At 41.9% G+C, this 14,177-nt stretch overlaps 1 protein-coding gene across 2 annotated transcripts in view; it reads right to left on the bottom strand.

Annotated features, from left to right (window-relative positions):
• Positions 1–2,631: 2,631 nt before the first annotated feature.
• The window catches only part of arnt2 (aryl-hydrocarbon receptor nuclear translocator 2), a 60,273-nt gene continuing 48,727 nt past the window's right edge, over positions 2,632–14,177 (bottom strand). For both annotated transcript variants that reach the window (XM_071920841.2, XM_071920843.2), the window contains 7 exons: positions 12,483–12,558; positions 11,199–11,322; positions 10,804–10,906; positions 10,228–10,366; positions 9,503–9,653; positions 3,112–3,257; positions 2,632–2,844 (listed from right to left, as the gene is read on the bottom strand). In XM_071920841.2, coding sequence (XP_071776942.1) covers positions 2,746–2,844; positions 3,112–3,257; positions 9,503–9,653; positions 10,228–10,366; positions 10,804–10,906; positions 11,199–11,322; positions 12,483–12,558 — 838 coding nt within the window. In that variant the 3' untranslated portion in view covers positions 2,632–2,745. The remainder of the gene's footprint in view (positions 2,845–3,111; positions 3,258–9,502; positions 9,654–10,227; positions 10,367–10,803; positions 10,907–11,198; positions 11,323–12,482; positions 12,559–14,177) is intronic.

The following is a 14,177-nucleotide window of genomic DNA, read 5'->3' as shown; positions in this document are numbered from 1 at the left end:
ATGGACAAGAAGCTCATGAACTTTTATTTGAAAGACCACAGGAATAAACATCTTAAAAACGATGCTCAGAGAACGGTTGTATCCATCGTTGGGTTTGATGAACTCGAAGGTAATTTGACTGAGGTTTTTCTGTTCATACTCAATTAATGCTAGCTATGTTAGCTCATCAAAACAATGCAACGTTATACCAAACCAGTGAAAAAGTGAGTTTCAGTGTCCCATGTTCTAAATCATGTTTCAGAGGGTTTTCCACTGCTAAAAATAAAATATAAATTCTGAGGGAAACACTGGATACTTGTAATGTTTTAACATGAAAATTGTCATATTTAAAGACATTGGCCTTCAAAAACCCATATCAACCCAACCCTACTATGGGCAGCTCTAAATCTCACTGTCAGTCCAATATTTGTGAAAACTGAAGACTAAAACAACTTTTTGAACGGAAGCCACGTAACCAATAAGAATTTATTGTCACAAGCACAATTTGTTACACAAAAATAATGGGTCACATTTACACAATTTATACAGGTCTAGAACTCAATGTACAATTAACAGACTAACTAAATACGATAGTTAAATATGTACTCACATTGCACACAATATCATTAAAACCTACACAAAAAACATGTACTGTGTGAAAGTAACACGAGTCGACATAAAAATCACATTATTTACAAAAAAACATCAACTTGAGATTTTTAGCAAAAGGACTCCAATGTCGGTTCAAGATTCTCCCATCGGTCTTGCCAGAGACATTATACAATCTATCATGTAAAAGCTCCCCCGCTATAAAGTATTATTCAGTCTCTTAATAGTCGAAAAGATTATAAAGTAATAAAGTCAAGTAGCGAGAGCTGAAGAACACCGAATACACTAGTAAATACTGCGCATTGCTTGGACGGTATGGCGGTTTTTCCCTTTTTAAGCAGGCTGGTGAGTTAGCGATTAGCTTTTATGAAGTGCACTTTAAGCCTTAGCTTAGCGACTCGGTCTGCAATGACTTTTTTTTTTGTTCGTTTTGTTTCATTTATACATAGAATCCTTTTATACTCGTGTCAGGATTTTCTCTAGGGTTATGGACATCACTACATATAGTTAGAATTTACACAATAAGCTTCATGAAGTGACTGAGGAGAGCAGCAGGTATTGATCAGCATGTACAGCATCTCTTTCCCTGGTACCGTTTGGCAGAGTAAAGACTTGGTCATGGTGTGCAAGTAGATCCACAAGGCAGGGTGGAGGTGCACATCTTCAACGCTCATATCCCACTCCCTACGCGCATCTATGTAAACAGATAGTGTTGGATTTTCTTGGCAGACAGATCGATAGTTTTGTCGATTTAAGCCCTCTCCGGACAGCATTAGGATCACCAGAGGAGGTCTGGTGATTGGTTATTATTACCAATCATTATCTCAGGACCCCAGCAATTTTATCCTGTCCAGAACAAACATGTGCACCCAACATCTGGATTACAAGGTGGTGGAGATTTACAAAGATATGGAGCCATATGAAGAGAGTTTTGCTGTGCTGTGAGTGACGTTGTGGGACACGTTGTGGGACACGTTGTGGGACACGTTGTGGGACCTGTCCCTCTATCACCACAGTCCCCGAGTAAATTCATTTACCAGATCACTGACTGAAATTTCCGATGTGCATGGACAAAAGTCCTATCCGCGCTGCACTAATATTACCTGGGGACGTCCAGTGATTTGTAATAATTGCAGAGATCGTTGGGTGCTTTTAATCCTGTGCGAATTTGCCATGACCTGTAATTTGGAGAGTAAAAATTCCAGCGCAAATAATCAAACTCTCTGTAATTTCAGCTATAATTTGTTTTTGGCACGCAATTTCTTTGTCTTCTTCTTCCTCTAGATGCCCGATTTCTATCTTCCTGTCATGAAAAATGGAGGCAGCAGTGGAATCTACAGAGGTTTTGAATGCATTTTCAGCTCAAGTTTTGCTTTGCTAAATTAATTCAATTCAGTTCAATTTCATAAACTATTCATCGTCGAGGGGCAATTAGATTCTGGGTACTCATCAGACAGACACAAAAATGACTAAGAACAACACACAATACTACCACAGAAAATTATGAACTAAAAAATCTTAAATAATAATACTAGTTATACGAGTCTAATACTAATACCAGTCTCTTACGAATAGGGCTAAATTCAAATGAGTGACTTTCTCTGGTCATAGCTATGCTGTGCGGAGAGAGCTCAACTTGGGATTCTTCTCTAAACGGGTGTAGTGACCCACTGAGGGATATGAAAGTCACGGACTGCACCTTTCACTTCGCCTGCCGTTGTATAAAGAGCTAGAGAAAGCGGCCATCACTGCGACGAATGACGGACAGAGATGAATAAGAAAAGGGCCGGTACACGTCGAATCATGTACCTTCCATTTGACAGCGACGAGGTATGTGTGTGTTAAAGATACATACTGCAGGCCTTGGCGCCCAAAGACAAGGTGATTGCGTGTGTGTGGGTGTGTGTGTGTGTGTATGTGCGCAAATGACGAGTGCACCCAGACATTCACCGTGCTGCGTTGCACGTGTGCATCAATACATTAACTCTGTGTGTGTTTGTGTTCTAGAGAGCAATACAGAAAGAAAAGAGAGGATGAGAGCCATGAAAGATGAATGCACAGATCTGTCCCTTTTTCTTCCACTGTCTGTGGTGTTGGGGCCAAGTGAGAGAGACAGAGAGAGAGAGAGAGAATGAGAGAGAGAGAGGGGGGGAGGTTTTACTCGGAGAAGGGTGGGAACATGCCGAGGTCAGCGAAGTCCTCAATGTTGTAGTTGGCTGTTCCCTGGGTGGGATCTCCAGCCATGGGCAACATGTCCTGCAGAGAGAGAGGAGAGAGAGACGGGGGGGAGGTCAGAGGTCAGAGGCTGCCGAGGACGCACAGTCTTTATCAGCCACATCGCTGTGTACACTGGTCACCGGCCAGGACCTGGACGAGGCTCCCAGGCACTACGGCAGCACCTCTGCCTTCACTTTACTGCTGCTCAATCCAACTCACTTGCATTGATCTCAGTCCAAAACCAGCACAGTCTTTGTCTGAGAGGGTTGGGGTGTGTGTGTGTGTGTGCTTGTGTGTGTGTGTTACCTGGAAGACCTCTGTCTGGCTGGGGTTGGGATGTGTGTGCTGTTCCCCGGCCTGCTGGGAGTGATGCTGGTTTTGCCACTGGGACCAGACCTCGCTGGGACGGCCCTGGAACTGGGCTCCACTCTGGCTGCTCTCCCCCGACACATCTGAACACACACATTTCAAATAATCAGGCTTGTGACTTCAACGGAGAGTTTTAGTGTCCCATGATGGTCTAAATGCTGTTCCAGAGGCTTCTCCACCCTGACAAGAAAAAAAGTCCGGGAAAACAGACTTTGTTGGGAATTTTTTGAAGTGAAAATGGTCAAATTTAAAGATATTCAATATTGGCACAAAATTTCTGCTATTGGCAGTTTTAGTCCAAAAAATGTTATGAGCCTTCAAAAACAGATATCTATTGAACTGCAATTGGCAACATTCATATAGGAAAAACTAGAGAAAGAGCCATTTAGTCAGTTTGTACCACTTGCCAGTTTCTGTACAATACCAGGAACAGCTTTAACCTTTAAATATTAGTTTGCAGGGTTTTTTTGTGTGGTATTGTAATACTATTTGGTGTTATACTGTGATACTTGGTTCTATCCTTAAGTTCAACTGTGGTACTATGACAACCCAGTGCAGGCATGACTCTAAATGTTCAGAATGCAGATAAGTACATCAAAAGACGAGTAAATTGCAACACACCAACATACACACACAAACTGAGTAGTTGGCAGAGGCACAAATACTAATTCCCCAATATTCCCCAGAGGGCTATCTGGAGGCTCGAGATCGTGTTTGAGATGTTTATGGAGCTCTATTAAACTGTCACTACTTACATACCATCAAAACTACCCAAATACACGACTACATAAAACTCCTGCATACCACGGGCGGGGGAGAGAGTTAACTGTTAGTGAATACATAAGTTAAAGGAGTTGTTCTCCCATGCTGGCAGATGCATAAGCCGTCGTTAGAGGTGTGACACAACCAGTCGATAAATCCCTTTCTGTGGAAGGACGGGGTTTCTCTTTCATGCTCTGCCGGCCGTGGAGGGGCTAAGGGCTGCCTTCGCCGTTTATCAAATATTCATCACTGGTTGCTGCTGCTCTCGCCTGATTCACAATATCCCAGCTCATGAGCTGGATGGATTTGCTGAGTGTTGAACTTTTACACAAAGGCAGCACATAATGACACTTCCATGTTAGTGTTGCTAACAAACTTGGCTTAGACCGATATACTAGTTTGCCAATATATCAGGCCGATATTAAAAACTCAGATATCCGCCTGTCAGTGTCGTCAACCTCTGATATGATGGATATGATGCAGTTATTTGATTACATATTTATTACAGAATTGATCAATACTACACTGATTGTCTATGGGAAGCCCTTAACCTGAATTGATTCTAATATAACATTTTGGTCAGATTCCACACAAGTATACCTAATGTTTTATAACATTATTGTTATTAGTAGTAGTAGTAGTAGTAGTAATAGTAGTAGTAGTATTAGTACTATTATCCTGGGTTTCAATGGAGAGTTTTAGTATCCCATGGTCTAAATGCTGTTTCAGAGACTTTTCCATCCTGAGCAAGCCTTAAAAAAATCCATATTCTATAAGAAACACAATTTGGATAATTCAATAACAATTTTACTACTTTATTCTTGCATCTCTCTCACTCTCTCTCTCTCTCTCTCTCATACACGCACACACACATACCAACTTTCTCTCAAAACACATGACTGACAATGCACAGCGGCAGCTATATGCAGTTTCCTGACCTCTGCACAAAATATGGACACACACACAGGCATACACGTAGGCGCGCACACATAAACACACACTCTCCATGTCTCTCCCTGCAGCGCTGTTTTGAGGGTCTACTGAGTACATTAAACAGAGGCAGATTGATAAGCTGTCTGCCTCTCCCTGCAGAAGGAACATTCCTGCTGTTTCACAAGAAACACTTATGCTTCATCTCCGCTCCACTCAGATATACAGGCAAGCGGCTGAACCACTGACGGATGGAGGAAAGGGCGCACATGTAAAAAAAAAATATATAGACGGAAAAGTAATTAGCCAAGCACATAGGAGGCTGATTGCGTGTACATGGAGTGGAAAGCAGGCGAGATAAAGAAAACAAGGGCATATCACGAATGAATATGGCAAAACACATGCAGCAACAGAGGAAATTAAAGGCACTGTCTGTAATTGACTTCCATCATTCAAATCTGAGAGAGAGAGAGAGAGAGAGAGAGAGAGAGAGAAGCAAGACTGGTAAGAAAAAAAATGGATAAACCGCAAACATTAAAGTTAAAAAGGGGCAAAAAGAGGGAGAAATAAGAATGAAAGGAAGAAGAACAAAGAAAGGAAAGAGAGAGCTGAGAAACGGGACAATAGAGAGAAAGAGATAATCCATTTGGCTAATGTGTGTGTCCATTAAAAGGCCATCAGATGGCCATTGCATAGGCCAGGCTGCTTTCCTACAGCCAAGTGGACAACAAACAGTAGGAGTCCTGAGGGGGGGACTCACTATAGCAGCTGGCTAATGTGCCATTGCTGACCGAGGAATGCTAAACAGGCACACTGGGAAACACACACACATACATGACGACAAAAACATATGAGCACACACTTACACACACACACACACACACACACACAAATGATGTAGGACAACTGGTTTGCATCAGAACCCAAAAGTGAATATCAAAATTTAGTGACTTCAGAAGGTATTCAACCCAATTGACTTTTTCTGCATGTTGTGGTGTTGCAGACTGAATACAACATGGATTAAATTGGGACTGAGAAATACTGATCTAAGGATTATCTGATCAATCGGTACTGACTGATGAGCATTCAAAAGCGAAAACAGAATTTCCCTATGGGGATCAACAGAGTGTCAGAAACTCTATGAAGCAGAGGATGTGAGCCAACTGCATCCTGCCTCAAATACACAGTGTGGTGCACTACATTTAATCTTCCACTAGAGAAAAAAAACACCAGGTGTGCAACTATCTATTAGGGGTGAAACGGTTACCGAAACAGAACCGAACCGTTCGGTTCGCGACCCACGGTTCGGTCCGCGCATGCGTGCCGTGGTCCATTCGGTTTTGTGTCCCCATCTCCCCAGAGAGTATCTGTCCAGTCAGCTGTCAGAATTACATGTGAATCTATGATGACATCACAGCTGGGTTAGCCTACTAACAGGAGTAGCCTATGGGGCAAATTGTGGAATTCTAAGTTTCACTTTCAGGCTCTGCTGCTGCTGCTGCTCTGCTGGTCTCTGAATCGCCAAATGACAGACATGACGTGATGCGCACATCGGCGCATTAGAGATCAATTTGGATCAATTTCTATAGCCTACATTGACCAACTTTTGATTTTGCGGCTTCCGTGTCGATATTGCGGCAGTGCGCCGCAGAAGAGCCCGACGTCACTCAGGAGAGGAGGAGAAGAGCCGGTAGGACCAAAACAACTTTTTCTTCCCGCAGCAGCGATTTCTCAGTGCGAGTTCAGACAGGCACACAGCAATAACCAAAACAGCAGGGGTAGTGATGCGAGGGTCAGGTTTTTTTAACCTGCGACCGTCCGATCCGACACATCAACATCCGAACCCGCCCGTTCGTTCTCAATATTATCTTCAATCGACCCAACCCGCCCCACCCGCTGATAAACCTGCGGATCAATATTTGGGCTGTTTATAGCAAAGATTTGTAGCCCCTACATGATTTAAGTTGCATTTTATGTTGATGCCCTGGAGTAAAGCCACTGAAGGTTGCATTTTATGTCGCAATTTATGTTGATGTTGGCCTACGTAGCCTACAATGTGTTAAAATAACAAAGAGCCAGTATTTACTTTACTTTTGAAAGAAAGTCTGTTGATTTTGTTATACTGGACTTTAATTTTCAGTGAAAAAAGTTTTAATTCAGGAAACACTGTGTAATTTGGAATTTGCAATTGTAGTCCCCCTCAGCACCAGATATATATATACCGAACCGAACCGAAACCGTGACCCCAAAACGGTGATATGAACCGAACCGTGAGTTTTCTGAACCGTTACACCTCTACTATCTATCACTGCAGCATCTTATTCATCCTCTCACATATTGATTCAAAATATGCATTTAGTCATTTAACTGTTTAAACTGCACTACAAACTGCACAAATGTATCTACAAAGGGCAAACAAATGCATGAACTCAAATTCTGAAACAATAATTCTGAATCAAATTAGTATTGAACTGTTTTGATTTTTTTTTTTCAATAATACAAAAAGTGAGTGAGAAATGTCAAGCAGAGCAACCTGAAATTATCACACAAATTAGCCAAAGTCATATCCAAAGTGTTATGCTACAAGATGTTTCCTATTTGCACCAATAGACCTCTTAAACTATTTCAATTATTTACACTGGATCATCATTTCCCTTCAGCTTCCTAATTAGGACAAACTAAAAAGTGTTACATGGCTTTCCATCAGTGTGTGTGTGTGTGTGTGTGTGTGTTGCCAGGTTGTCACAATTGTCTTGTCTTACTTAGCATATTTGGGATCACCTCAGTCCTGTGTAATGCCTGAGGGATGGAAATGCTCAATTCAGTATGTTAAATGCATGGTTGCCCATGTCTGTATGTAATATATCCCTTTCATGTAAGGGAAAAGGTTCTTTTTTTTTTTTTTCTTCCTTCAGTCAGGCGTTGAGACAAAATGCATGGAAGATTAATTAAAAACTACTGCTGCCTGACGGAATGTGAAGTAACACACCGATGTGTGTAAGATTAGTGTTTGAGTGTGTGTGGGAGGTTGTGTATGTTTAGATTAATGTTTCCTCTGGGGCAAAAGCAGATTTTGAGCTTCCCAGGTGTCGACCTACGTCATCAAGCACTTCACACAACACTATGGTGTAATATATAACCGTAAACCCACACACACACACACACACATAGTGGCATAGGTTAGTCCTGGACAAGAACACATCTGTATATAGTTGTGTAAAGTAGATTAAGTGCACATGATTTATCTTAACGGACAAGATAAATTGTCAAAGTAAACAGTGAGAGGAACTAAATCGAGCACTCCTTGTGTTTTATCAAGTAGTATTTATCAAGTATTATTAATATTATTATTATTTATTTGGATCTCCATTAGCTGATGCCTCAGTGACTGCTAGTCTTCCTGGGGTCCACAAAAAAGACTTTGCAACACAGCTGACATCACACGATTCATACTACAACACGATCAGCATCGCTAGACGTACTGTAGATATTAAAATGTAAGAGTTTGAGTTTTCGACATGTGTGAGACATCTCATAAAATTGATCTACATTAATAATCATTATGTATGGAGGATGAAGGATAAGTTAAGAACAGGTTAAGGCCAAGATGTTAGGCATAAGAGGTTTGTTAAATGTTTTCTACTTAGAATGTTAGACATGTAAATGTAATTTCAGATGCTACAGATGCTGTAAATAACGGTGTATCTAAGGAGACTTGTTTTTGATCTAGAACGAACCAATTGACCTGAGCAAGCTATTCAAGTTTGATAATGATGCATGTTGTTAGTGTAGACTATTTGGTCTAAGAAGCAGTCGGGTTTTCTGGATGTAATTATGCACTCAGCACGCAAACAAATCACTGCAGGCACAACCTCATTTCTGTCAGTCTGACGGTGTCAAATGGAAGAAAATACTTTTTCTAAGAAGTGTTCAGAAACTTGTCAGACAAATTTGCTGTGCTATTCATTGCACTCATACAGCGGTTGTGTGAATGAGCTGTTAACACTGCATGAGGTGAGAAATAAGCTTTCATGGCCATAGCAAATGATACATGTAAGTGGTGGAGGGGCCCCTTAATGGGCAACTTCAACACTGTCTGGTTTGGTTCCCCATCCATGTAATTACCACTGTACCAGTATAACAATAAGCCACTAGGCTTGGAGGCTTGGAAATGGGTATCTCAGCCTCATTCAAGTTATAAAACTAATTAAACTTATCATTAAACTTAAAAAAAGAAACATGCCAAGATTTACTTACTTGAAACCTAGTCCGCATTGAATTTGCTCCATTATATACACAAATGTGAAATTCTCAATTCTGAAATCGGTCTTGAAGTTGATTTTTCCCTTTTAATGTGCCTTCCCCTGAAGTTCCTTTGTGTATTTTTACAATGCCAAGATGCACTTGAGCTGCCTAATGTCCTGACATTTTTCCCAATTAATATGCTAATTTAGCTTCTCCAAAATGTACTCTATAGGGGGAACCTGTGGAAATATGAAGTTTCTATCATGTGTTGTTCTTGCGTTATTGTGTTCACAAGGATATGCCTACAGACAGACAGACAGACAGACAGACAGACAGACAGACAGACAGACAGACAGACAGATGGAGATAAAAGACAGGGAGATGGTCTTACCAAAAGCTGTGCTGCGGTTGGTCAGTCCTGAGTAGGCGTTGCCGCTGGGGGAGGAAGTGGCCGGGGACGACAGGGGGCTGTAGGAAGCCGGGTCGGCCTGATAGCTGTGGCCAGAACCAATACCAAACGGACTGGACTGGGTCTTACTGGACTGGAGAGGAGAGATATACTGGTTAGATCTACAATATATGTGCATCTGTTCTGGTAACCCATTTTTGTGAGGGCCAAAATGTCCACATAAGTATACAAAAAATCTTGCCTAGTGCGGCTTTACAGGTTCTGGTTAAGGTAACAGATATGGTGATGCATTTGGTGGTTACAGGTCAAGGTTAGGGGAAGAATCATACTCACTGGAATGAGCTGACAAGTATAGTGGCATAAGTGTGTGTGGGAGTGTGAGTGTGTGTGTTTATCTCTGTGCATGCTTTGCTGAACCAGGAAAAGGAAGACAGATGAGCCTGTTAAGAACCATATGCTCAACACAGTCCCCTTAGTATGATCACACACACACTCACACTCACACACACACACACAGACACAGTCCACCCATTATAAGGCACCAGAGATGGGAGTCTTGGGCACAAGAGCTGGCAGAGAGGATATGTTTGGCAAACACGGCAACGAGGGAAATGGTCAAAGTTATTAGTGATGCAGAAGGCACTGCTTCCACTTCAGCACCAATCAACACTTATCCGTGTGTGTGTGTGTGTGTGTGTTTGTGTTACCTGTCCAGAGAAGGGGGGTCGGTTGCCTGACCAGGCCACCTGACCTGGGTTGAGCTGTCTGGAGATCTGAGCTAGATTCTGATTGGATGAGCCTGATGGCTGGATGTCGTTCACACCTGGGACATGGATCACTGAGGAACTGCTCACACACACACACACAAAAAAAAGAAGTGAAACACGAAGCTTAGTCAGGTTTCACCTTTATTCATAGAGACATATTTATATCATATCAGAGGCCCAGCAAAGATAAACAACACGTTTAACTGCTCACATCTGTCAGCTACACACACACACACACACACACACACACACACACACACACAGTCTACCACCTGCAGTCTAGTCATCCCCATAGCTTTACTGCTTAAGACATTTTCATTAACGCTCTGTTGCTTATCACACCCTCTAACTCTGAATGTGATAATGATATGTTGGGTTGCAGAGCCCACACTGGGATATAGCATGCACACATTTATGCAAATGAATCGCATGCACACACACACACATATATATATACTGTATATATACACACACACACACACACACACACACACACACACACACACAGATGTGTACCTGAAGCTTTTGCCAGAGTGTCCCTGCTGGAAGGGAGAGCTCTGGGAGTAGAGTTGCTGTCCTCCAGCTGTGGAGGAGGGAACCATCATCTTCTTATCCCCCGCTATATACACACACACACACACACACACACACACACACACACACACACACCAAGGTCATCATCATAGAGGATAGAGAGGGGAGACAGCATGTGATAAACAACAAATAGACCACCAAAGCAAAACAGCCACTACTTCACAACTGTCAGCACAAATGTTGCACTGGTTAGTGTTTGTGTGCGTATATGTGAGTGTGTGTGTGAGTGAGTGTGTGTGTGTGTGTGTGTGTGTGTGTGTGCGTGTGCGTGTATGTGAGTGTGTGTGTGAGTGTGTGTGTGTGTGTGTGTGTCGTACATCCAGAGATGCCGGTGTACATCTCGGCGAAGCGTGGGTCTCTCTCCTGGGAGAACAGGGCCTCTGTCTTGTCAATGTTCTTCCCCGCCTCGTGGACGCCACTGCCGACGCTGGCCACAGGCACCTAAGGGTGGGGGGGTCAAAAGGGTGGGGGTGTTGGGAATGATTAGAGTAGGGTCATACAATAGTAAACACACACACACACACACACGTATTGAATTCTGATAGAACTTCAACACTCACTTGAGATGGAAAAGTTTTTGGTCATGGAGAAATAATGTGAGAAATAGTAATGGAAACCCATTTGTTCCATTTCTCTCATTGTGTTTTCTGATGTAGCTCCATTCTTCACTCAGGAAGTCTGTTTATTCACTTCAATTCAGCTTACAGTTTGCAACATTTCGAAAGTGTGCTGAAAGACTCTTTCCATTTTTCTCATGAATATGGAGTTTGTTTGACATTCAGGGAGCCTTTGTACTCCCCTCAACTCAGCTGATGGAAATACACCTAATTCGCATTTTATTTTTTTGCAATGTTCTAAAGTTTTGCTTAAAATTAGCTTGACAAATGGATGGAAATATAGATACTATAACTGCCTCAGATGAGAGATATATCTTATGCAGGAATTGTGATAGTTTCCAAGATTTTAACTAATTGATGGGGGCTTGATTTATCAGCCAGCTGTCAGCTTTGAACATGAAAGCAGCACTTGCGAGTTAAGTGGACATTTAATCATGTCTAGTCTTTATTGAGCGCTGTCTAATTAATAAAAGGAAGTAAAAGTTGCATTTTTGTGAAAATTTAACTCAATTTAACTATAAAATGTAACTATAAATCTTCACATCTTTGCTGCAATTTTTCACACAACACCCATAATCCTCTAAATTTCACATGATGTCACACAATGGGAAAATAAACTTTATTCACCTATTAGTTTGCATGGACTGCTGCTGTACAGTATAGTACAGTTTGATGATGGTAAGATAACATGAACTCATTTCATAATAAATTACTGTTTTATCAGCTGTGCTTTATGCATGTATGTAATATGCCATAAGCTATTATTACTATTAGCTGTTTGCTAAAGTCCTTGTATTCTCCATAGAAGAGATGATAGCAGCTGATCAACTAGAGAGTCACAGAACTAAGATCACATTCAAATAAATGTATAATTTAATAATTTGGTTTTTTGAAAATTAAATTCAAAATGTTTCCAACTAGAATTCAGCCCACGTCTGGAGGCAGCTTGGTGAGCAGCTAAGTGGAGTTGAAGCAGAGGGTTACCTGGGAGAGATCGTAGGCGGTCAGTCCATCTCTCTGGTGAACCTCCAGCTCTGCCTGCTGCTGCTGCTGGAGCTGCCTGCAAAGTACAACACAACACAAACACCATCAGCACCTCAAACTACAGTTCAGCCAGTATGGGTTTTTGAAAGCTGATTCTGATAATTCTGGAATGAAGTTGCCCATAGATGATACTCAATAAGGGATGGGAATTGCGTTAAATGAAAGTTATATAACTGACTACCCAATTAGGCTAAAACTCACACACTCAAATACTGCTAATCTAAGTTTCCCATTTAAACACTGAATGTAGGCCTATACGCTCAATTCGCAAAAACACATGGAAACTAACCCGGGGCATAGTAATGCTAAAGGCTTATCATTAATACTTTTAACCTACATTTTACCATCTTATGTCGCCTTTACAGAGCTGACCCAGCTAAAAACGGCATAGCAGAACCAGGATAGAATTAATCATGAGCTCAAGGACACTTCAACAGGCTGTTACTGGAATCAAACCTGAGACCAGGATAGTTTAGGCTATCCTGCTGCTGCTTTGCCACTCAGTTCTAAACCTGAAGGGGTGAATCTGGACAACATACTTATGAAAGAAAGCAAGAGTAAATTAATGTGAGAAAGGCAGCGACCAAATTCCTCGAAATGTCTTCACAGTGAATGTGGTGGCAATTAATTTGTTTGTTATCCAAGAGCAGTTGTTATCGACTCAAAACTTCTTCCAGCAGCCATTTCGCTCGCTCAGGTTATGGACCATTAGTAGCTTGGCAACAAAATATGCTCCAGAATTGCATCAAATCCATTTGTTACTGGTACATAGAATGGCTGCACAAATTAAGCTAATTCAGCCACTTATTTTCAAAAGCCTTGCATTGATTGCCTTTTCTGAACAGTCCAGACTCCAGACTGAAATTTCCTATATAAGTTTTATCCTATTCACAAATGAGATACTCTGCTGTTGTAATACCTTTGGTCTACTACAACACTACAAGAGGAAAATAGTCTAAGTGAGGGCTTGAAGTACTCCTTCCATGGACTTGACATACAGCTCAAAGCACCCTCTTCATTCATCAACAATTGGAGGCTAAAGGTGGCTATTTGCTCGGCGCAGAATGAGAGAAAGCCAGTCTCTTAACCACTTGCCTCCAAAGAGCACCTCATTCTTTTTGCCGGACATTCTTTTGCTCTCACTGCCTTTGCCCATTAGATACCAGAAACTCATAATTCTCATTGCAAGAAAGAAAAGAGACAGGGGAGGAAGGATGGGGAGGGTACGTTCGAAAAGAAACAGAAAGAAACAGGGATAGAAAGAGACAGAGGAAGCAAGACAGACAGATAGAAGGACTTGGAAGGAAAGTACTTGTTCGCTCATTTCAACAACTTGCAGGGGTGTCCTGCATGAGTGGGTGTGTGCTGTGTAAACCTGTGTGGGTCTTAACTTGGTTTCCCTGCTGCCAGAGTGGATTAGAAGTCAGGCTCTGCTGGCGGCCCTAATGCCTGCAACGCGAGTCTTTTACAGTGCTGTTGTACAGGGGCTGATCCAACAGGACGGTCAGTGGGAATCAAACAGGCCAGCAGAAGGAAACAACTCCAAAACCACGACTATGTCAGCAACACATAGACCGCCCTCTTTGTTTTCTCTCTCTCTCTCCTTACAATGAGAGGTGACTGATGAAGGACTAA

The sequence above is a fragment of the Centroberyx gerrardi genome, chromosome 1 (genome assembly GCF_048128805.1).
Source record: "Centroberyx gerrardi isolate f3 chromosome 1, fCenGer3.hap1.cur.20231027, whole genome shotgun sequence".
NCBI lineage: Eukaryota > Metazoa > Chordata > Actinopteri > Beryciformes > Berycidae > Centroberyx > Centroberyx gerrardi.
This window is presented reverse-complemented; position numbering and strand designations above follow the sequence as displayed.